The 23,814-nt window shown below is 41.9% G+C and overlaps 6 protein-coding genes across 6 annotated transcripts; 5 read left to right on the forward strand and 1 right to left on the reverse strand.

Annotated features, from left to right (window-relative positions):
* Window positions 1-15,486: 15,486 nt before the first annotated feature.
* On the reverse strand, window positions 15,487-16,634 carry MYCTH_2310757 (uncharacterized protein). Its single transcript, XM_003666170.1, has one exon. It carries the CDS (start codon window positions 16,460-16,462, stop codon window positions 15,560-15,562), a length of 903 nt encoding a protein of 300 aa, XP_003666218.1. The 5' UTR covers window positions 16,463-16,634; the 3' UTR covers window positions 15,487-15,559.
* Window positions 16,580-18,752, forward strand: MYCTH_2130123 (uncharacterized protein; the record flags this gene model as incomplete). Its single annotated transcript, XM_003666171.1, has 4 exons — window positions 16,580-16,829; window positions 17,884-18,092; window positions 18,290-18,603; window positions 18,677-18,752. 4 exons carry the CDS (start codon window positions 16,580-16,582, stop codon window positions 18,750-18,752), a joined length of 849 nt encoding a protein of 282 aa, XP_003666219.1.
* A 302-nt stretch (window positions 18,753-19,054) lies between these two features.
* Window positions 19,055-19,906, forward strand: MYCTH_2310758 (uncharacterized protein). Its single transcript, XM_003666172.1, has one exon. The coding sequence runs from the start codon at window positions 19,088-19,090 to the stop codon at window positions 19,538-19,540; it is 453 nt and encodes a 150-aa protein (XP_003666220.1). The 5' UTR covers window positions 19,055-19,087; the 3' UTR covers window positions 19,541-19,906.
* Window positions 19,907-21,147, forward strand: MYCTH_2310759 (uncharacterized protein). Its single transcript, XM_003666173.1, has one exon. The coding sequence runs from the start codon at window positions 20,273-20,275 to the stop codon at window positions 20,798-20,800; it is 528 nt and encodes a 175-aa protein (XP_003666221.1). The 5' UTR covers window positions 19,907-20,272; the 3' UTR covers window positions 20,801-21,147.
* A 292-nt stretch (window positions 21,148-21,439) lies between these two features.
* Window positions 21,440-22,524, forward strand: MYCTH_89999 (uncharacterized protein; the record flags this gene model as incomplete). Its single annotated transcript, XM_003666174.1, has 2 exons — window positions 21,440-21,788; window positions 21,839-22,524. The coding sequence occupies 2 exons, from the start codon at window positions 21,440-21,442 to the stop codon at window positions 22,522-22,524; spliced, it is 1,035 nt and encodes a 344-aa protein (XP_003666222.1).
* Window positions 22,525-23,049: 525 nt separating this feature from the next.
* Window positions 23,050-23,696, forward strand: MYCTH_2130127 (uncharacterized protein; the record flags this gene model as incomplete). Its single annotated transcript, XM_003666175.1, has 2 exons — window positions 23,050-23,577; window positions 23,643-23,696. The coding sequence occupies 2 exons, from the start codon at window positions 23,050-23,052 to the stop codon at window positions 23,694-23,696; spliced, it is 582 nt and encodes a 193-aa protein (XP_003666223.1).
* Between the last annotated feature and the right edge of the window lie 118 nt (window positions 23,697-23,814).

The following is a 23,814-nucleotide window of genomic DNA, read 5'->3' on the forward strand; positions in this document are numbered from 1 at the left end:
ACAGCTCATAGGAACTAGTTAAGAACTTAAACTGCCCTAAGAAACTAGAATGGTTCTATCGGCAGAACCTAGATCGGCCAAAGGCAAACCTAGGACAGAACCGAAAACAGCGCCCTAGTTAATAACGTTGACGCTACTGTTAAGTTATACGACGGCCCCCGATTCCTGCTATTCCACCGCCTCTAATTCGTCTAGATTCGACAAACCCTATATAACTATATCTGCCCCCTTCTCTACCAGGAACTCTCGTTGTTTACGAACCCGAGTTAGACAGGCTAACGCCTTAGAAGCTTTACGTTAATACTCTTGTAGTAAGGCTTTGGCCTCTTTCTCTTTAGCCTTTAAACGACGTTACTTGTATATAATACGATCTATTGTATTACGATTAGAGATGTGCCCTTATAAGGAAATGGGAACTTATAAGAAGAAACTAGAACGTTAGAACTATTGTAAGCATGACCCTAATATATATAAGCCTTATAGCGATAAGATTTTTCAATCATTTTATACATTTAGTTATACTCTATATAATAGGAATACGCCATTACTATAAACCTATAATTAGAAATAAACTAAGCTAAACGCTTATAGCGAATAGACGCTAGGGATCTATATACGTCAGACAGTATAATTAATAGTACAAAGGGTAATAAGGGGCTAAAGAGAAAAATACGTATAAGAAACGTAAGGGATATTAACACTATTTAAAACGGCCTAAAAGAGGGCTTTTAGGTCGAAAGCATTAAAGGGAGGGCATCGTGTCACGGAAATATATATATAGATGCCGCCTAGACTACCAGCACAAATAGGCTAATTAAGCCAAAGGAACGAAAGGACTAATTACAATATAGGAAGCATAGTGATCACTACACTTACCAGCGATCAGGGTGATCACCACTATACGATTACTCACGATCACCGTAATTAGGAGTAATCACTAGGATTATATATATATATAGATAGTCACTCGTTAGGTAGACTCTAAGAGTTCACTAGTGATAGTAACCTATAATTATAGTACTTATACTAAGTATTGCTGATTACTGTAAGAGACAACTCTAGTGTTGTTATGAACCTTTTGGCTTTACTAAATCCCTTAGACGACCTGTCTGCTTGTCCCGCTCAATCTACCTTCGTCTGAACCCTTTTAGAAGAAGTCTGAGTTAGGTTCGTTACAATTTCCTAGCTATAATAGTAGCTCTGGCAAGTTTAGTATTTAGAAGAACTACGTTAACATTTTAGAGGTATTTAACTATAAACTTCTATAACCTAGGGGCAACTTCTCCCTTATTATAGTTAGACTATAGCCCCTTTATATAGATATTATCTAGGTAAATATAATAGATATCTAGAATCAGGTTCTAGAAGATCTAGGTCATTACTTATTAAAACTAGATAATAGAGTTCGTTCTACCTATAAGGAAGGTATATATCCGGAAGAGGCTAATAGGTATTTAAAAGGTAGTAAGATCCTAATTCTATTCGTTAAGGCTAACTTGGTTATACCTAGAAAACAGGTCTAAGAGGGAGATAACTTTATAATCTCTAAAGTCCTTACTAAATTCCTTTATAGCTAGTGGTATAAATGCATCCTATATAATCATAGTATCAGCTCTCTAGGCATTATTAATTAGCCAGAGACCGCCGTCCTTCTTAAGGACTAGGAACTAGTTATTATAGTAGCTTCTATAGCTAGGCTTAATAATCCTATACTAGATCTACTACTTTAGGAGGTTAATAACCTTCGGCATTAACGGCTTTGGGATAGGGATGCTCTTTAATTACTATACTATATAAGGGATAGTCTAGATAACCTAAGGAGGGATAATATTAAGGTAAATCTGCCTATATTTAGTGAAATCCTATGCTAGGGCGGCCTCCCTATTTCGTAGGACCTATATAAAGAGTTCCTTCTCCTAGTCAGATAGAAAGCCTCCTATAGATATAAGTAGCGTATCAAGCCATTCGGCTGTAAGCTACGTCCTAGGCTCTAGATCTAAAAACTATAGTATAATAAGGCTATCCTACTCTAACCTAAACTTTATCTTCTTAGTAGCTTCCCCTAGGCACTGCTCCTACTAGTTAGGGTTACTATTAGGTACCAAACTATTACTAATAGCTACATCTATAGGGTAAACTTTTCTAGCTATAGACTTTTATATAGTAAACGTCTATACCTCCTATAACTCTTTCCTAACCTCTAATACAAGTTTCCTAAGCGTTTTCTATCCATCTAGACGGCTAGGCTCCTCCGTTTTACCCTCTGTTTCCTAGTATCTCCGTTTTAAAGCGTCCTATCTAGTAAGATAAAATGTCGAAACTTTAATAAGCATATCGATAAGAGGTAGGCAAGAAATCCTTAGTATTATATTAAAAATGGCTTTACTAGCCTAATCATCAAGAAATCTAAATGGAATTTCACTATCCTAAATGTTAGCGAACGTAAGGGTAGCGGTAGTTATCGTGACTGGATACTAAAGTTCGTCCCTTATAAGTTAATATTTTCTTTCGAACGTCGTTTTAGCTATAATATCTAAAATAACCGACGCTTTAATTAATTTATTCTTAGTGACAATGTTCGCTATAACTGGATAGCTAGCTTTATAGCTAAATGTTAGGCTTATATTATAGATAAATAGTATACTTAGTAAGATTTAGTAACTACTAGTATCTCTATCTAAAATAAAGAAATGCTTATAGATCGAGATAGCTCTTAAGATAATTATATTAACCGTTTCCCTAGTAAATAGCCTACTATTATAAAGACCCTAGGAAATTACTATCATTATCTATATAGGGAGATAGTATTTCTATACTAGGCTAAAGATAATTATATTATACTTAGATCTGGTATTAATTAGAGTAAGTACCTTCTTACCCCTTAGATCTTTAAAGTTATAATAGAGCGTTAGTAGCGTATATATCTGTATAAGTATACCTATCTAGATCTTCTAGCTAGTAAAGAGTATATAAATTAGAGCCTAGAAGGATATTTTGATTTCTTCTAAATCTAGCTAGTCTCGCTATCTAGTAAGGTAGTTACTCTGAAACCTATCTATTATAATAGCCTACTAGCTATCACTAGTAACCCCTAGAAATGCTAGAACTATAATTATAGACTCTTCTCCCTTAATGTTACTCTATCTACCTAGATAGCTAAGGTATATCTTAACCTCTTATAATGTTCTCCCTCTTACTTATAAAGCTAGCTTATTAGGGAAGAGAATAGCTAAGCCCTTATACTTAATTACCTTCTAAGGACTTTTATAATCCTGCTTAAGGAATGTAATTAGCATGTTCTTAAACGCTAGGGAGATCCCTAAGACCTTGTTAATAGTAAGTATCTTTACTTAAAGAGCCTTACTAACTAGAGAAAGTATATTATAGGTTACATTTTCCTTAGTCGATTTCTCTAATTTCTTAAAGTAAACGGTTCGTTTCTATCTAGCTAGGGGGAGAGCTCCTTTACTAGCTAGATCAGTAGCCCTCTTAGTAATAGCTATAACCCTTTAGCTTATAGCTAAAAGGTAAGCTCTTCCTATTTTTATATTCCTTTTTAGTAATCGAATAGTCTTTACTTTATTAGTCCCCTCTTACCTAATAGGATCCTCTATTAGCTTATCTTCCATTTCTATAAAACGGCGCTTTATAAGGGTAATACTCTATACTATAATTACTATATTACTATCCCTATTGGAAACATCTTTACTGTTAACCTCTAACTCGATAGCATTGAAAGCTTATATCACCGTCTAGTCAGACTATAACATGTCTACTAGTAAGCCCTTATAGTCGGTAGCAAAAACGGAGTCGTCTATCTAAGATGCTGTCTATTTTACCTATTAGATAAAGGTATATCTACCTTGCTTACGATCTATCTAGAAATTAATCTCCCTAGCCTTAGTATAGTTATAGATTAAGTCTAAGGAAACTTTCTTAGTATTAGTAAAGCGATTAAGGGAGGTTATAACCACTTCTAGTAGATATAAACCTTTAGTATATTAAAGGAAAGCCTTATTAATAATAAGGTTTAGGTCTAGATAATACTCCTAATTATATTCCTTTTAGTAACTCTTTATAAACTATTAATATAGCTCTTAGCTAAGGAAATCTAGCTAAAGAGAGATATAAGTATAAATAATATACTACTAAGTCCTCTAATTAGCTATAGTAATTATATCCTTACTAAGGATTTTAACTTACTAGCTTTTTAGAAGATTAGGATCTCTCTTACCTAAGATCTACTTAAAACTAAGCTAATAGATAAGAGTATTATAGATATCTTTTGCTAGGACTAGATACCTATAGGCAAAGTACATCTAGTTATTATAGTAGTAGTAGCTATAAGGTATAGCTAAGGTCGAACTTAGCTAGAATCTGCCGCTTTTCTTCTTTTATTAAGACTCTTAAGTAGCCAATAGGTAGGTCCAGATCTCCTTAATCTTATTATCGCTTAGGTTATCTATCTAGTTACAGGAACGCCCCCCCTTATCTAAGGATTTATAGCTAACTTTACCCTTATTAATTCAAAGCTTATATAAGGCGTCTATAAGCCTATCAATAATCTTGTGTAACGAACCCAACTCAGACTTCTTCTAAAAGGGTTCAGACAAAGGTAGGTTAAGCAGGACAAGCGTACAGGTCGTCTAAAGGATTCGGTAAAGCCAAAGGGTTTATAATAACACTAGAGTTATCTCTCACAGTAGTCAACGATGCTTAGTATAAGTACTGTAATTATAAGTTACTATCATTGGTAAACTCCTAGAGTTCACTATAACGAGTGACTATCTACATGTATATATAATCCTAGGATCACTAATAGTCGTAGTGATCCTCCGTACTAGCTTACCTAGCTTATATCGTAAGCTAGTGATCCTCTACTAGGATCATTTCTTGCCAAGTGTAATCCTGTCCTAATTAGTCTATCATTTCTGCTGTCCTATTGGCCTATTAGGGAGGCGGCTCAGGCAGTGTCCTGTATATATATTTCCGTAACACGATGCCCTTCCTTTAAGGCTTTCGACCCGAAAGCCTATCTTAGGCCGTTTTAAATAGCGCTAACGTCCTTTTCCATGTATACCTTGTGATTTTCTCCTTTTTCTATACTGCTAGTGACTGACGAGATGGCAGATCGTATCTCTAAGCGTCGATCTTCGAAATCCTAACAGCATGCCGCGCTTGCTTCTTTTATTGATTTTTCTAGTATAGACATTATACTATGTTCGTGGTGTTTTAAGCAGAACTTGGCTTGTTATATGGCGTTAGGCTCTTCTTGCTATAGTAAGTGCATATGTTAGGGTCGTTCTTATGATAGTTCCAATATAGCGTCTACTTGTTTATAGCCTTACTTGTCGCCTTAATATTTATAGCTAATCTTTTATAATAACGAAGATTATATCTAAATAGAAACGCGTAGAACAAGAAGAGGCCGATGCTAAAGAGGCCCTTTTTGTTCTTTAGACTTATCTTTAGACGGCTATCGGTCGATTGGCTTGTCTTTGTCGCTAGAAACGTTTCTTAAAGGAGCGGGGTTCCAAGCTATTTCGTCAAGGTATATAGTCTGTAGAGGAAATAGAGGTAGAAGAACGGAGGGTATAGGATTCTAAGGCACGCGTTATTAGTAACATACGGTCTTAAGGTACTAACGTCCTATTTGATTAGTCCTCTTTAGGCCTAGATTTGTCGGAGGCCGACTTGGCTATTTTGTCTAAGCTAGTACCTATAGTCGATCTAGGTTCTAGTAGTAGAACTGTTCTAGTTTCTTAGAGCAATTTAAATTCTTAACTAGTTCCTATAAGTTGTCCTCTAGTCTAAAATCGAGCTATTTGACTAGATACTATAGTTCCCCGTTAATAATATATGAATCTAGAATTTCTTTAATGTCCTATTCTTCCTCTTTGTCCTTTGCTTCGATATTTGTAGCGATTTTGGCGTTCTTTAGCGCTAGTTTGAGAAGTAAAATATAAAAAACGTCTATCTATAATTGCATAGATAACGGTAACGATAGTTAATAGTTAGATGTCAAGATTCGTTCTTTGATAACGAAGGGTCTAACCTTCTTAAAGTCTAGCTTTATACTTGGTCGTTTGGTTTATAAGTTTCGTATAATTAGGTAGACTTTATCTCCCCTCTTTAGGCAAGGTCTCTTAAGCCTATATTTGTCGTAGTAGTTCTTTATTCTAGTCTTAACAAACTCGAGTTCCTTTTTAAGCTTCTCGTATAGTACATATATTTGTTCCGCTTTGACTACTACTCTCGGTACCGTAACCTCTAGTCCTTGCCTAAGGTCTGCTTTGTATCTATAGTTTGTAAAGAACGGTATAACTTTGGTCGTTTCTATTAGCGTTATATTATAGGCAAGTTATACTATTAGCAATAGTATGACCTAGTTATCTTGCTAGTAGTTGACGTAAGAACAGAGGTACTACTTAACAACTTGGTTTAGTCGCTCCGTTTGTCCGTCGGTTTGTAGGTAATATGCTATTAATAGCTTGTTATTAACGCCTAATTATTATATTAACGCTTGCTAGAACTTTGATACGAACTTGGTATCTCTATCGGTAATCTATTCCCATAGCTAAGCGTATACTAATATAACTTGCCGGTAGATTACGTCTACTAACTATTCTGCTATCTAGGACTCCTTATAGGGAAAGAAGTATACCTATTTAGTTAGGCGGTCTACTATAGTGAGAATACTATTATGAATTACCCCTATAGCTATATCCTTAGATTCTAGTAGTTTCGTAATAAAGTCCATTATAACTAAACTCTATAGTTTATCGGCTATTAGTAGTGGCTAAAGTAGCCTATATAGCTTATATCGTGCCGTTTTGCTTTGATTATAGATATCATAGCTCTATATAACTTCCTTGACTCGTACTATTAACTATAGAAAGTCGTAGTGTTTCTTGACTTGTACGACAGTCTTCGTAACTCCTTTATATCCTCCGAGTTTTGATTCGTAGAGTTCTTGAATCATTTATAGCTATTAATCCCCGTTATAGATATATACTTTGCCTCGGTACTAGAGTTTCCTATTTTTTTCTTCCACTCCGTTAGATATTACTAGTCCGGGTGCTACTTAATACTATATCTCATTGATCCTTTCTTCTCGAAAGATTATATAACATTCTAGGAACGAGTCAAGTAAATCATCTTCTATAGGTGTCTACGTTTTGTAATATAGCATTCCGTCTATTCGTTCCTTAAATAACGGTGGCGTTGTTTCTATTTGTCCTTCTATATAATCCGTTCGTCGGCTTAAGGCGTCTGCTCGTACGTTCTCTTTGCCCTTCTTATAGCAGATCTTAAAATTAAATTCTATAAGGAATTCTACCTATCGTATTTATCGTCTATTAAGCTCTTTCGTTATCGTAAAGTATCGTAAATTCTCATAATCTATATACACTTATACTAGTTTAATTATATTACTAAGGCATAGTCGCCATTCCTTAAAAGCTTTGACAATCGTAAGTAGTTCCTTGTCGTAGATTAGATAATTAAGATATAGTCTATCGAGCTTCTTTAAAAAGAAGGCTATAGGATATAGCTTCCCTTGTTCGTTTCGTTATCCTAATTGTCCTCTAATAGCATAGTCTAAAGCGTCCGTTTCTACCTTAAATAGCTTCTTGGGGTCTAGTAGCACCAGTACTAGATCTTTAGTAATGGCGTTACAGATCTACGTAAATGCTTGCTCGTGCTATTCTTCCTATTGGAATTTAGCGTTCTTTTTGGTAAGTTCGTATAAAGGTCGTGCGATCACTTTAAAGTTCCTAATGAACATCTAGTAGAAGTTCGTAAACCTGATAAAACTTCATACTTCCGTGACTAACATCGGTCGTAGCTAATCTTTGATAGCTTTAACCTTTGAAGGTTCTATCTAAATTTGTCCTAGGGATATTTCGTATTCTAAAAATACTATTTTCCTAATGTAGAATTTACTCTTTTCCTTGTTAACTAATAGCTTATATATATATAATATATCTAGTACTGCTTTTATATGCTTCTAGTGTTTATCTATCGTCTTAGAGAAGATAAGTATATTATTAAGATAATATACTATAAATTTGTCGAGAAAGAGGCAGATCGCTTAATTAATTAGGGCTTAGAATGTTGCCGGCGTATTTATAAGTCCAAATAGTATAACAAGGTACTTATAATGACTATAGGGTATCCTAAAGGCTGTTTTCTACTTGTTACCTTCTTTAATCTATATATAGTTATAGGCTAATAGCAAGTCAAGACGTGTAAAATATTAGGCTCCTGCTAACTAATCTCGGAGCCATAAGATTAGCGGTAACAGGTATCGGTTTTTCACGGTCTGTTTATTAAGTTACTAATAGTCGACATATAACTATAGCTTTCTATCTTTCTTAGGCACAAATAGGATTAGGTAGCCTGCTAATGATATTAACGGGCAGATATATCCTCCTCGAAGGTTCTCCTCTAAATATCGCTTAAGTTCTTCGTTCTATATCTAGCTTGTATAGTAAATCTTAAAGAACTTTAGTCATGCCCCTTCTTTGAGCTTGATCTTATAATCCTATAGGCTATACTCTAGTAACTCTTCTAGATGCTTTGGTTTGAATGCTAGGTGTCCTTTATATTCCTCTGGTACTTTCCTAGTCTTGTCTCGTTTCTCGGTTTTCTAATAGTATACGAACTTAGTTCCGTCTATAGCAATGCTAGCGATTTCTCCTATCTTAACCTACTACTCTAGTTATAGTGCTCTGCATTCGTTAATAGAGAGAATAGCCATCGGCAGTTTAGCTTGTTCCTCCTATTGTAACGTTAGTATCGTTATACTACTTTCTCTAGAGTCTGTAGTAGTCTGCCTACTACTATTTATCTCTTCTAATAGATCTATAGGATATGCCTTCCCTTAAGCATCGTCTACTTGTAATCCTTGCACGCTCCCTATCTTACTAGTTAAATATAACTCTATTTAGGGTTATAGGTAACTACTATTCTTCTAGCTAATGTCTAAGTTATAATCTTTATACTATAGTAATTCTAATATTATATCTTTATCATTACCTATATCTATAATACTAAATATGACTACTATGGTTTTCCCTACTATAGTAATATTAATCGGTTCGGTCTCCCTATATACCTATTATATCAGAAATAGCCCTTTGACTATACTATGCTTCCGCTTTATTCTCTAGGGTATCTGTAACTAATTGACAAGCGTTAGTAAAATCAGGTTCATCTCTACTCTACTATCTACTAGTACAAGCATTTCGTACCATTTCTATTATGCTATTATCTATAATCGCTTGTCTTACCGCCGTCGTCTAAAGATTATAGCGATTTCCTATGTTTCTGCTAGGAGGTCTTGATATAGTAGTCTCTTACGCTAGTTCCTCCTATACTATGCTACCACTCTCTGTTATATAGGCGTTAATGATTTTCGGGCCCCTTGAAGGGCCCTGACCCGTTTCCTAGGTTAGTGCTAACCTCTTCGGTTATTTAGCTAATAGTAGCTTCGTCAATCGTGCCTATTTCTATAAGCTATTAAGTACTTATAGCTTCCTACTATTAGGTCCGTTCTACTTTCTATTGTACGTGCTATACCTTTATCTAAAGTTCCTAAATTCGCGATTTCTTTTCGTCCGCGTGGTAAAGGTAATCGTTACTCTAGTACGAGTCCTATATATCTTGTCCTATTCTATAGTACCTAGGCTAGGCTCGTTTTAGAACTACTATAATGCCTTCTAGATTACGGGCTTTGATCTTCTAGAGCAATTCGGCCGCTCTGTTTCTCATATCATAGACCTATTCCACAGGGTAGAGGCTCCTATCCTTATTTCCTTATTAGGTCGGCCAGTAATTGTTTTCGAATTTGTCGCGAAAGTAGTATCGGCATTCGTATAACATATACTAGAACTAGGGCACTTGTATATATACCTCGTGTCGCGGGTACAGTCGCGTAGCGTTGCCTAAAAGGTATTAGAATTCTTTTCCAAATCCTTCTTACTATACGTAGATTATAGATACTCTAATGCTAAGGTAAGAGTATTTCTTCTAATAGCTTTCCTATATACGCTTATCCTTTCCGCGGTTTGTATGTATAAACTGGTACTCGGGGTTCTGTACGTCGTAACTAAGTTACTAGTCATCAAAATACTTGGCGTAGGTATCAGGCCTATTATATATTATAGACTATTCTCCTCTAATGGTTTCTATGATATGTTAGAGTTCCCTTATCTTGTCCCTTATCTTATTGCTCTACTAGGTAAGTCAAATTAAGCGTCTATCCCGTTCGTATAGTTCTATATTAAGCCGGAAAACTTTGTTACGGTACCATTCGATTCGTTCCTAGAGAAATGGAACATTAGGTCTAGGTCTCTCGATTCCTTAGGTATCGGTTGTCTACAATCTATCCTACCTCTAGGTAACTATAAAACCCTACTACCTTAAGGCTAGGAGAATCGAAATTGGTAGTATATATTCCCCTACCGTATCCTATTTGGCAAGACCTATCTCTAGGTCTATAGTGACCAGTTCGGAGTACGGTACTTGTTTATCTTTACCGTCGCCATCGTATCTAAGACTATCTATATCGCTATCCCTGTTTTTATAGCTTGTAGCCGCTACTTCGATAACATCCTTAGTGGTTTTGTTAATAGCTATAATTTCCTTTTTAAGAACTAGTTTCTAGTCTTTCTTTAGGCTTTAACATTCTCATTTATAGTGTCCTTTCTTTCTATAGTTATAATAGGTAACGTTAGACTTGTCTTTAGTCATCTTCTTCTTATCCTACTTCTATGCTATATCTATATCTATAGCTCTAGGATATGTCCTATACAAGGTACTAACATATACTTGTTTTTTCTTGTTATTAGCCTTAACTATAGTTCTATTCATTTAACCTCGTTTCTATTACTCTTGTATATAGAGTCAATTATCGATTCTAATAGCCTATATAATATATTTGTCTAGAGTCTTAGGCCGGTTATACTTATATAGCTTGTCTTTAACCTTTTCCTTTAAGCCATTATAGAATAGTTACATTAACACCTTATCGTTAAGCTAAGACTTAAGTATATCCTATCTAAACTATATAGCATAGGAGGCTACTAACTTAGTCTGTCAGAGATTAGCAAGTCTTTCTTATATATAAATCTTCTTATCTTTATCACTAAAAACCTTCCAAAGCTCTTCTTTAAACTAGTTATAGGATCAAAAGACTACTTATATAAATGTGTCTTAGTCGTCTTTGTCTTCCTTAATAAGATAGTCGTTCTACGTAGGCTCGAACTATCTAAGTACCTTGCCCTCTAGTCTTATAGCTATATAAAGGACTTTAGCTTTATCGTCTAGAAACTTGTTATCATTAAGCCAAAAGTAAGATTAAAGGTTTATTAGGAATCCTACGAGATCCTCCTTAGTTCCTTTATATTTGCTAGGTAGTTCGATCTTAATACGGCTCGCTTTAGCGCCTTCGAGTGCTTTAATTTTAGTATAGGCCTTGTTAACTAGCTTCTACAAGTGCTTTTCGCCGTTCTTGAGTTCCTTGATCTAAGCTTGAGTAGCCTTATCTCTCTAGTCCAACTCCTAGATCTGCTAATAGAGTTGACTAAGCTAGGCGAGCAGCTATTCAGCCGTAAGGTTGGTAGTTATATCGATGTCAAAGTCGAAATCACCTTTGTCTTGAACCATGATAGAACAAAGGGAGTGATAGCAATGTGTAATGAACCTAACTCAGACTTCTTCTAAAAGGGTTTAGATGAAGGTAGGTTAAGCAGGATAAATATACAGGTTATCTAAGGGATTTAGTAAAGCCAAAGGGTTTATAATAACACTAGAGTTATATCTTATAGTAGTTAACGATGCTTAGTATAAGTACTGTGATTGTAAGTTACTATTACTAGTGAACTCCTAGAGTCTACTATAACGAGTGACTATCTATATGTATATATAATCCTAGGATTACTAATAGTCATGGTGATCCTCTATACTGGCTTACCTAGCTTATATTGTGAGCTAGTGATCCTCTGCTGGGATCATTTCTTGCTAAGTGTGATCCTGTCCTGATTAGCCTATCATTCCTGCTGTCCTATTGGCCTGTTAGGAAGGCGGCTTAGGCAGCGTCCTGCATGTATATTTCCGTGACATCTTATTAAAGGTAGTATCCCTCTAGGTAGATAAACCTAAAGGACTCTCTTATATTTAGGGAGCTAAAGGACTTTTCTTAATAGTCTAGCTTACCTATAGTTTAACTTTTCCTCCTTTTAGATCTAGTTTATAATATACTAACCTAGTATTAACTCCCTTATATAGACACTCCTATATAAAGTTATAGAAGTCCTCCTACTCTATATTATTAACTTATAAGTTACCCTTCTTATAGATCTAAAGACTAGTCTAGAGAGTAGAGGGAAACCTATCTTATACCTTTTAGATAGCTAACAACTAATAGACTACTTTCTTCTTCTTTAGTACTTAGGTAAGTAAGACATTAATGTGCTCTAGGTAGTTATAGATAGACTTAGCTAAATCTACGTACTAGGAATCTAGAAGACGCTCTAGCTCCTAAGTAGAGGTTTCCTAGCAAGAGTCGTTCTACTTCTAACGTTCCTTAATAGCGGCTTCGAAAGTAGCCTAGTCTTTTTTCTTTGACTCCGGCTACTAGTCAAGAATTTCCTAAAGGTTATCTATATATTACTACTCGAAGTAGGAGATCTTATTGCTATTATCTCTACTAAAGATCTTATAAGCTTTTTCGAAATACTTAAGGTACTTGGTAACATTATAACTAGAGAAGAGACTAGGTAATCCCTTATCTATTGGTAAAGGGAATATAACCTAAATAACTTTAGTAAGTCTATCCATTATAATCTCTACTTAAGTACGATATTTAACTTCTAAGTCCGAAGTAAGGTTTCTAAACTCTAGTAATTAAGATAATTCTAATAGTATCCTTCCTAACAAGGTTTCAATATACCTAGATATAAGGAGTATTAAGAGTAGTGATTCTAATTAAGGTATTTACTAAACTAATAAGAAAAGTAGTACCTAAGGTTACTATCCTTAATCATACCTTTCTATTTAGGTAACCTCCTTAAAGATAACTCTTCTATCTAAGTAATTAATCTAGGAAGCTTTCTTCCTTTCCTTTAAATCTTCCTATAACTAATAAGATCGAATATAAACTTAGTCTACCGCTTTTACTCCTTTAGAGTATACCTAGTAAAGCTATTCCTAAACCTTCTAATAGGAGATACTCTATAATAATAGCACTTTAACCCCTAAAGTTAGAACTCCTAGAATAATAAGACAAATCTATACCAGACTATTAAAAAGTAGCGGTATATAGGTAGATATACCCTTACTAGCAAGCGCTAGTACTAAGGTAACTAGGGCTAGGATAGCTATGAAGCTTTTCTCTAGTGCCTATATAACTCTAAAATCTTATTTCTAAATCCTAGATAGTTCTAGCATTGCTAATCTATATTTTAGAGTTTCTATCCCTCTAGATAGATATCAAACTCCTTTAAACTTATCGTCCTATAATTCCTACCGTCTCTACTAGCGATATTATTATATTAGGGTAAGAGTAGTCCCCTAGCTTACCACTAGATATACTAATCTCTTAACGCCTATATTTGCTCTTCTTACTTTCCTAACAGTTTTGCTATATATACCTCTATATATATATCTTCGCTCCTCTATTACAAATATTACTATCCTACTATACTCGAAGTCTAGTAGTCTAGTTTAGACTTAGAGCTAAGCTCTTCCCTAATTAAGCCCCTAAAAATATAAGCTAGTACTAACCCTCTAGGATACTACTTAACATCTCTAGAACTAAACCTCTATCTAGTTAGATAGGGAGGAGCTTCGGCTCAAAATGTCCAGGGCATCTAAGTATTCACGGTCATAGCAGGCAAGTCCGACCATCTAGGTAGCAATAACGATAGAGGCAAAGATAGCAATAATAATGTCCCTCTAGATAGACGTAGAAGAGTTTACTTATATAGAAAAAGATACTCTAACTTATAAAAGAAAGAAAAACTATATCCTGTCACTCTAATCTATTAGAGTAAACAAGTGTTAAAAGCTATCTATTATTCTCATCTATCTATCTAGTGCCCCTAGATAGGCAACCCCTATTTATATCTATTATATATAGTAAAGCTCTATAGAACCAGAAAAATAAAACTATACCCTATATCCCTCTAGTTATATTAAGAACTTCTAGCCCTAGTCTATTATAAAGTTACAAATGCTAAATATTTGTATAGAATTACCTCTAAGTTATTATTATTAATAAAAATCTCTACTAAGTATGTAAGCTTTCTAAGCTTTAAAAGACTCTTACCTAGGGTATCTATTATTTTAGCCTCTCTTCTTTTATATACTACCTAGTTTAGTAAAATCTATATACTAATAGTATTAAGAAAGGCAAAGATTCCTTAGGTACCCTATACCTCTAGAATATTATATTAAAGTACTTATTCGAATATAATATTAAATTCCTGGAGCTAGTACTAAGGATTAACTCCTAAGCGCTTAGTAATATCTAGGCAGGCTATATACTAAGCTATGATTAAAGTATATATATTTATTTCTAAAAGAGCGATTATATTTCAAAGCACTTATATTATAGCCTTATTATCATTTATACCCCTTTCTTTTCTAGCTCTAGCTATATAATAGAGATATAGTTCTATAGTCTTTTCGATCTAGCTCTAAAGTATTATATAATTCTCAAAGTTCTTAGTAAAAAGGGTAATATTAACTCTCTACTACTTATTTAGACTCAAAAGCTCTTTACCAATCTCTTTTATAATAGATATATAATTAGTAAATAGAGTAGAGGTATCTACTATAAGGGTAAATATCCTAGAAGGTCCTAACGCTAGTATAAGCGCTTTAAGACGCTACTTTTAAACCGCTTCAATAATGTTCTCTAATGCTTGCTTATAAGTTAGGTATAGCGGTATCTACTCACTTAGTTTATAGTTATCTTTTAGGTCGACCTCCCTCTAGATCTTTAAGAATCTAGCCTTCGACTCGAGAGTACTATACTAGGAAGGCTAGTTACTAGCGTTAGTAAGGCATATAAAGTACTCGTTCAAGGACTTAGTCATAGTTAAACGTATTATAGAGTAATGGTAGGAGCAGAGTATATATATTTATAGAAGAGTAAGCTCTTAACTAGTTAATTTAATGCTAGTTCGGCAGAGGAGTAGTCAAGGCACCAGGCTTATAACTACCAAACGTAGTTATAAGCTCGAATAAGCATTTAGAAGGCGTTAAGAGTAGTGGTAAGGAAGGAACAGAAAGAGTGCCTTATTAAACTATCTATAAAGGAGAGAAAGAGCGATATAAATAGACAAAAGAAAGGTGATCCGTGCGTCTACGAGCTTGTAAGGTGGCTTGTATTGCTCGTAGCTAGAGCTATAGAAGCTCCCTAGCTTCTGACAATGAGGCTTTTGAAAAAAAAAAAAAGAGGTAGATCGAGGCCGGTGATGGCAATGCAGAATGCCATGTCAACGTGCGCAAGTAATAGACCTCTAATTTGACGAATGGAATAGCCAGGCTTTCAAAGATCAGGCCAGAACTGTTTCTCGGCTTCTAGGAGCGTCTGCCATTTGCCCTCTACCCTGCCTAAGATCTCTTGCTTCGTCTGTTCCCTGGCATCGCCTTCCTTCTCCTCCAGGACTTTGGCCACCGCTTCATCAATCAGCCTTGCCAACTTATCCACAAAGTGGGCGAATTCCGGACTGCTCCAATTGGGAATGAATTCCTTGCGCAGTGCGCCCCCATCAGCGTCCTCCTTCCCGGCCTGCTCTCCCGAAGAACGGCGTTCTTCTGCCTTGTTGCGCGCCCACGACCAGGCGTCCAGGTAGCATCGCTCGGTTCCCCAGAACGTGAGCGCGCCTTCGAGCCACGGAAGGATGGCTGGTTGGGATGTGGCCGCAGCAGCAGCAGTAGCGGCGGCGGCGGCGGTGGTGGTGGTGGTGGTGGTGGAGGACGACCCGGGAAGGCGGCCGACGGATGAAAAGATGGATTCGTATTGCACCAGACCAGGCACCTCCCGGCCGTGGGGAGCAGCATCCTGTGCGTCGGCCGAGGCGGGGGGCAATGGGACCGCAGGTTCGATCCCGAGGCCGTAACGATCGGCAACATCGAGGAAGAAACGCTCCTCCTTGCGGACGGCGACAAGCGCCTCGATGAGCCAGTCTGCCAGCCGCGTCTCAAATGCCTCTTGCGACCCGGGCACTTGCTTGGGGAGATCGATGGAGGCGAGGAGCTGGCCTGCTGCGCGGATGTATGAGTGGATGTACAGCCGGTCGTTGGCAAGCCAGCGGCTGAGGATGTCCTTGGGCAGCCGGCCCTCGGCGCCGGCGAGCAGGAAGGGGTGCTGCGTTGCCGATTTGTAGAGGTGCTCTTCCGTCGCAAGGAGGTGCTCGGTCAGCGACCACGTTTCTCCCGAGGAAGCCATGGCGAAATCAAAGTCCAATTAAGCTTGTATAGTGTAGTTAGTTGTGTTCGCTGGTTTTGGGCGCTCTGTACTTCAATGCAAGCCGGGATCCGGGGCCTTGTAGACTTAGATTCAAAGATGAACTATTATGATGAACCGATCCCGAACTTGTCGGTCCTCCCCACGTCATCGCGCGGGGCAGCGGGGTTGGAGATGCAACACAGCGGCAGAGCCACCACCGTTAGTGGAACCCCCGAGCCCAACGTCACACGAGAACCCAACGGCCCCGTACGCCGACCTCCGCTCCACGTGGTGCCGGTCCACCTCAGGCCGGGCAGATCGGGGTTTCTTGTCGGGAGAGCATTGGGAACTGCCAACGCACATAAGTGTGCGCGCTGTTAGAGGGGAAAGAATACGAAGGCAGGAAAACACCATCTAAATAATATTAATATTACAATCTTCTTTCAGGGAATGAAGCGAACCCATCGCAACAAAGCAAAATCTTGACTTTCGCACAACTGCAATGGATGACTCAGCAAGCACGGGCCAACTCCTTGCCCGAAGTTTTGCCGTCCGAGAACCCGTTCGCGTTCCCGGAGTGGGGCCGGCTCCGTAACGACTGCAAACGGTGCCGGCGACGGAGGCCGGAAGGTGTCGCCCATTCTACTTCATCCACACCCCATTAGGTCCCTCAGCTCGCACCCCGCGCATTCGCGATGGCGGTGCATTTTCAGCGCCAGGATCCCGTTCCCGGCTTGGGAACGCGAACCAACTGCGCCCGACCCTCGAGCCTCGGCGCTGGCCTTGCTGGCCTTGGCTCGCTCATGCTGCCGTGGCCTCCCTCCTCTCCCCCCAAACCGCAGAACTCCCTTCCTCCTCACCTTCTCGTCGTTCTTCCTACTCCTGACGCACTTCTCAACTCACCATGACGGTACAACGACAGTCGCGCTTCTCCGGGGTGGACCAGGAAAGCGTCAATGCGCTCCTCTAGGCTTATACGGTCAATGCTATCGAGGAGGAGGGCAATGAGAAGCCCTTCGTTGCTCTAGGCACAAAGGCGGAGCGCGATAGAATATGGGTCGCCTGGACCGAGTATGTCTTCTTCCCCTCCTTCCTAGGCTTCTTTAACCTAAACAAATCTCAATATAAAGCCTGGGACCAATGTGCTGATGTGTTACTAATTTCCATCATTTCTTAAAGTTTCTATGAACTTACTAGAAAGAAAGAAGCTCTAATAGATAGGTATGGCGCTCTCCGGATGTATACGGCTTACTATCGAGCCCTAAAACTGATGTTAACTAAGTGAAGCTATAGTAGTTTCGACTCCTGCCGCTTCTGGGTGGACTTCGCCCGGGATCCATCAAACCCAAACGTTCTAGCACCGGTCCAGACCTTTCTACACAAATATATAGAAAGCTCCTACAAGGAACGTGTCGTGCTAGGGCCCGAGGAGCGCGCCATGGTCCGCACGGTCAACTCCGCTTATAGCGTCATTGAGGTTTGGCGGAGGCTCGTCGCAGCGGCCGATTTTAACGTCCTCCGTGTCGAGCGGGCCGCGCTGCGAAGGAATGATCAAGCCCAGGAAGCCAGCCGGCTTGTGCTGAAGTGGGAGCAAGAAGGCGAGAAACGCGAGGGACCCGCCTATTCAATTGTCAGGGTATATGCTGCTGAAACGACTCTATCACTTCCCTCTACTTGTATAGAACTTGGATTACCTTGTATGTCATTGAGGATACTTCCTCTACGTCTCCCCTCTTCCCATTCTATGCTCCTACTATAGGTATGTTTTACTGACTAGTACCTGGCTAGTAGATTCTCTAGACACTGACCCCAACACTCGGGTTGGAGATAGGCTCGTCGTACGAGAAGGTCGAGGCAACAGTAGCAGACATTATCGTCATTCTTACGGCGCTGTATCAGCGTGCTGATGATATACCCGCTACGCCACTTACGAGGGTGTCGGTCCACCACGCGATCCTTCAACTGGGTACCGGCGGTTTCCGTCTAGGCTACCTTGAAGATACCCTGTGTAAGCAGTTCACCATATCCATCGTGCGCGATCCCGATGATCCGACCCGGGTTAAGCCCATTGTCACATACAGGATCGATCGGAACAAGATCAAGGAGGCCGAGAAGACCGTCAAATACAGGAAGAACACATCGTAAGTAGCTGCATCCATTAGTAGATGGGAGGCTAAGGACTGACGAGGTGTATCCCCTACCGCCTGTCAATAGCGTCGCCCACTCTACCACTCTTGTGCCGTTTCCCCTTCTCGATTCAGCAAGCCTCGTGATCGCCCGGGCGATATAGATGGACGCCTTAGATTTAGATGTCAGGTACAAATCCCTTAGCGATCTTCTACAGCGTCCACGTCTTGGCGAAACCGGCCGTATCGACATCCCCTGGAAGGAGAAATTCCTCAACGAGCCTCTCTTCCCATTGAAATACGCAGAGTTCTAGGCGATTTGGAATCGGTGCCTCTATGTCGTAGGCAGCCGGAAAGATATCCGCCCTTATTCTCTTCGCGTTGGCGCTAGAGCCCGGATGGATGGTACGTTGCTGTCAGATACTTACCGCCGCTAGATATCAATTGACCCTTTCTTTTTTTTGCAGACAGTTTGTTAAGTGCCCTACGGAACTACGTTATGGGCTACTCAGGACCAGTTTTCGAAAATGACTACCAGACAGCTGTCGTCAGAGCCAATCTTGCCGCAATAGCGTTTGGGCCGAAAGCGGTGCGCCGGGATGAGACGCTCTTTAACGACCTCCGTAATATGACCCTTACACGGGACGAGGGCGCCCCCATCAAGGTGTCGGAAGCGCAGATTGCGAAGTTCCGGGAACGAAAGGATATCGCCAAGCTCCGCGACGAGATCCAGCATACAACCGACAAGCTTGAGAAGAGCAGGCTTCGCGGCCAAATCAGCAGCATCCTCGAGACTTGCAAAAGGCTGCAGCTCGAACAGGATCGACAGGCCTACTTCAAGGAGGCGGACCGATTGCGTCTCCAAGGTCTTGAGCCGACCCCAACGCCCGGCATGGGGGGCCCGGGTATAGCGGCTCCGGTGGCCGCCTGTCTATCGCGGTGGAGACCGTAGGACGAGGGCGAATTGCCGCCGAACGACACAAGCGTAACTGAGCAGTATATCGATGCGCAACTGCTATACCTGTCGTCTACCGTAACTACAGCTCGTCAGCAGGCTTCAGAGGCAGCAGCACCCTCTAAATCGCAAGGAAAAAAATCCTGTTGTTTCGCCTGCTTCAAAGGGTTTATAACACGCTCTGCCCTTACACGGCACTTCCAAGACACCTATCTTGTCGACGGTACATTTGACAACCCTTTCGCTTGTCCCCGGTGCAGGCACGCCAGGGCGGCAGAGGTTGTCGTCCACGGTCCAGCGCAGTGGTGCAATCACCTCGAGCATACCCATGGCCTAATCCATATACCAAGATTCAATCGAGGTGCCAGCTACCGGGGCCGCCCGTCAAACTCGCCGTTGGCCTGCCTTCTATGCGAGGCACCCATGGCATCTATAAGTACTCTCCTCGCCCATATGAATCGGACCGAGATTCCTCGGTATCGTAAGAACCTCCGTGTTGCCTATGGCGCCTGCACTCGTGAGGGCCAAGTTGACGTCGAGCCGATGAGCATCTGGGAATGGCTGATGCACGCCCGGGCCGTTCACAATTAGGCTCTTCCTCACGTGGCGCCGTACCCTCTCTGCGGACATCTCTGTACCCCAGGGCCTGTCCTCCGGAGACATCTCGCCACCCGTCATAGCGACAAGCTCGGAGAGCAATCAGAGAGCGCCGCGCGCCTGGCTTCGGCAATGCCGGCAGGAGAGATGAAAGGCACCTATGACTTTGAGGACCTACTCCGACATGGCGTGGAAAAGCACCTGTTAGGACAGTCGGCGGCAGATGTTGCGGGGCGAAAGCGCAAGAGGGACGGCGACATGGACGGCGAGTACATAGTGCCAGCCGCCAAGCGCACGAAGGGCGGCGGCAACGGAAAGTGTCCCGCTCCAGCTGCCAGGCGTACAGAGAGCGACGGCGACAGGGAGTGCCCGGCACCCGCCAAGCGTACGCGGGCCGCCAGGCACAACGTGGCGTACAAGAAGGAGCCTTCCCCCGTTCCGATATACGACGCTGATAACGACCTGTGCGTAGACGTGATCATCTGCGCATCGACTGTCGACGAGCAGCAACCGTGCCATCTTACGAAAAATCATGTAGGCTCAAGTGCGGCCCTGGATCTTGATTTTCTGGGGCACGTTGACCCCGCCCTTCTCCCTCCGTGGCGGCCAGCCAATGCCGCCCACCATACTGCTGCGGTATTTTCGGACCATCAAACGTAAGAAGCGCTCAGGCGGCCGTGGCGACGACGTGGCCGCTGCCATGGCTAAACGGGAGGACCTTGGGGTTCGGGTCTCATAGCTGGACGACAGGACGGTCATAAAACTATGTATACTCATTTCATATTCAGATGCCAACATTGCCAACACACTGCCATGTCTCCTGTGTCTTCAATCGCCAGTGAGATGTTCGGTTCACTGGAGAAAGTAGAATTATGGCGTTGGCTCGGTTTGGGAGGTATGGTACAGTCGCGTGGAGTTTACAGTACGTTGGTTAGATAATGCATTCATCGGACGTGATAGAGCAAAGCGACACAGATGTATAGTTGAACAAAAGTGCTTCAAAGTGGCGTGCTAGCTTATTGTTGATCAATGACCCCTCGAAAACTATAGCTCGTGCCGCCCCTTTGGTGATACTCCCCTGTTGCCTTCGTTTTTACCGCCGCTTAGGGTTAGGGTTAGCTAGTCCCCGAGTTCCCTTTTCTTGTTCCTGTCCCGATTCGTGTTCCCGTTCCGGCAGCCTACCGAGGTACAGCCAACCGCTAACATAGGCATATGGCGAAGAGCCTCTAAAGTTTCTCTAAACTGCCCTTTCCGATAAAAGAGAGTGTTTCTACGCCTAGCATACTCGGAACGACCAAAATGTCACTAGGCGCTGTGCGAGTTCCTCTCGACTCCTTGGAGTTCCCGGATCGGAGGCAGATCAGCTTCAAAGTGCGGGAAAGACTTGGGAGAGTGTTTAGAAATCTGTCCAAAGCGGGCGCCACCGAGGTTCGCATACCCTGCACCGTGGAAGAAGGGAAGTTTAGGCAGATTCTAGCGCGATTGGGGCTCTCCGCCGATCAGCTCCGTGGAACTCGGGGCAGGGGACAGAGGGACTTGCCTCTTCTCACCGGAGTCACATTGTCGTGCCTCTACGGCGACTATCTTGTTGCGGCGGCGAAGGGGAATAAGGAGACTTCACTGAGCGTTCATCTGTTCTCTGCGGATCGTAAGCTACAAGTTCCCTCTCCCAAAGTTAGCTAAAGGCTGACGATTCAGTGCTCGATCTACTGCTCGAACTCATTTCCGCGTTCTCCTATGAGCCACAACGATCGGATGGAGAGCTGTACCAGAAGATTGTGGAGAGCTACCGCCGCGATGAGGTTATATACGCACTCTACATGGGCTCTCTCACGGGGCCTAAAGAGCGTAACATAAAGATGCTCCTAAGGCCTAAGAACCTGCCTATTGTCGAAGCCCTGAACAGCTTGTTCGATATCCCGGCAATGATAGAGCAATTGCGCCTCGGCAACATCTATAAATGGCTTGCTTTGCACATCGATGAGCAAATCATTAACTACCTGAACCACATTTCCATAGTTTGGAAGGAGAAGATATGCCAGGGTAAGAAGACGATCATGCAGTCTCTCGACATTAATAGCATACGTATCGTTCAGTTCCGAATGCCTACGGTCTGTTCGGGAGACGCAGATACGATCAAGCGCCTGTTCGACAACGGCACGCTATTTCCTCGCGTGACCGATTCTAGCGACAGAGATATGCTACGGCGAAACGTTCTTTCCCTCGACATAGTTATCCCGAGTTTCGAGACATTTCAGGAGAACATGCATTACGTTGGCCTTGTAGCCAAGATCCTGATTCGACATGTCGTTGACGAGCTGCCCCTATACAAAAGCAGCAGAAAGAGGGGTCTAACTATCTTCGAAGTCCTCTCCGGCAGTTAGACGGCCCCGGAGGTTGTGAAAGTAGAGGCTAATGATAATGAGTTGACCGAAATTGAGGGGCCAGCATCGCCGTCCCTCGCATTTACGCAACTCTGTTTAGCTTGCTTACGGCTCTTCCCGTGGCTCCAGGGTGACCTTCCGCCCCGCGAAGACTGTCCACAAGACAGTTTCAAGGCCGACGTAAATATGTCGTGCGTCGTATACGTCCTGCAACTGGCCTCCGCACTCGGGTTTCGAACGTCCAAAATCCAGGCTGCCCTGTCCCAGCCCTGGCACGCCGGCCCCAAGCCCTCCTCCTCCCCGTGGCAGGAAATGCCGGACTAGAGAGGCGGCAGGCCTTTCACACGGACATTTTGGTATTTACGAGCGAACGGGTTCCTTCCCACGCTAGCTGCCACGCGGCGTCGTCAGCCTAACCCCGAATTCGTCTTGCTCGATATAATGACGGCGTTCTTTAGAAAGCATACTGTCGTTCTAAAACGTAGGTCGCAAGATACGCACGCGGACGACAATGTCGACGAGGAAATGGGTCTGGATGCCGAGAACGAGCAGGAAGACGGGGCCCGGGTGGCCCCTCGTACTACGGGGGACAAGATCAGGCCAAGATCCTATCACTTTAGATCGGCTACAAAAGCGGGGCACAAGATGGCGGCTTCCGTGACTACGAAGGCACCTCGACAAGACGCTACGGGCATTCCACGACGCGAAGCAGCTCGATCTATTATAGGACAACAGGCTATCAAGAAAGCTGGAGGCCGTAGCGGGGCAGCCTCTGTCTCGAACCCCTTTGCCAAATTTCTGGTACATGCTACGCCGGACCGAGAAGCGGCGCAGGGTGCCGAGGCAACAGCTATTCGACCGACAGGCTCGTCGGCATCCGAGCCATCGCACGAGGTGGCCTCCCAGCATGTACAAACTCTCCGATCTGAACCCCTCGGCTCCCCAAGAGACAAATCGCTGAGCGCAGCCACCAGCTTTGGTCGCGAAGCTGCCCGTTCTGTTTTCGTGGTGAAACCACCCATTGTCAAACCACCCATTGTCAAACCACCCATGGTGAACTAGGATGACAGAGTTCAAGGTATCCATGATATCTTGAGACCCGTGCCGACGCTACCAAGCCGGATACAGCCCACTACGACGACACCAGATCGAGAATCCAGCCGCGCCACTAATGCTTCCACTCCACCTCATCTACCTAGAGCGGCCCGCTAGGCTTTCCGTCCAGCCATACCACCTATTCGAGGTATAAATAAGCAAAAGTCCGAGCCGACACGATACCTAGGAAAACAC

The sequence above is a fragment of the Thermothelomyces thermophilus genome, chromosome 6 (genome assembly GCF_000226095.1).
Source record: "Thermothelomyces thermophilus ATCC 42464 chromosome 6, complete sequence".
Taxonomy (NCBI): domain Eukaryota; kingdom Fungi; phylum Ascomycota; class Sordariomycetes; order Sordariales; family Chaetomiaceae; genus Thermothelomyces; species Thermothelomyces thermophilus.

Excerpts from the sequence above, each read along its gene's own strand:
- MYCTH_2310757 (XM_003666170.1), bottom strand. The coding sequence starts at position 16,462 with ATGGCTTCCTCGGGAGAAACGTGGTCGCTGACCGAGCACCTCCTTGCG.
- MYCTH_2310758 (XM_003666172.1), top strand. The coding sequence starts at position 19,088 with ATGGGCTACTCAGGACCAGTTTTCGAAAATGACTACCAGACAGCTGTC.
- MYCTH_2310759 (XM_003666173.1), top strand. The coding sequence starts at position 20,273 with ATGCCGGCAGGAGAGATGAAAGGCACCTATGACTTTGAGGACCTACTC.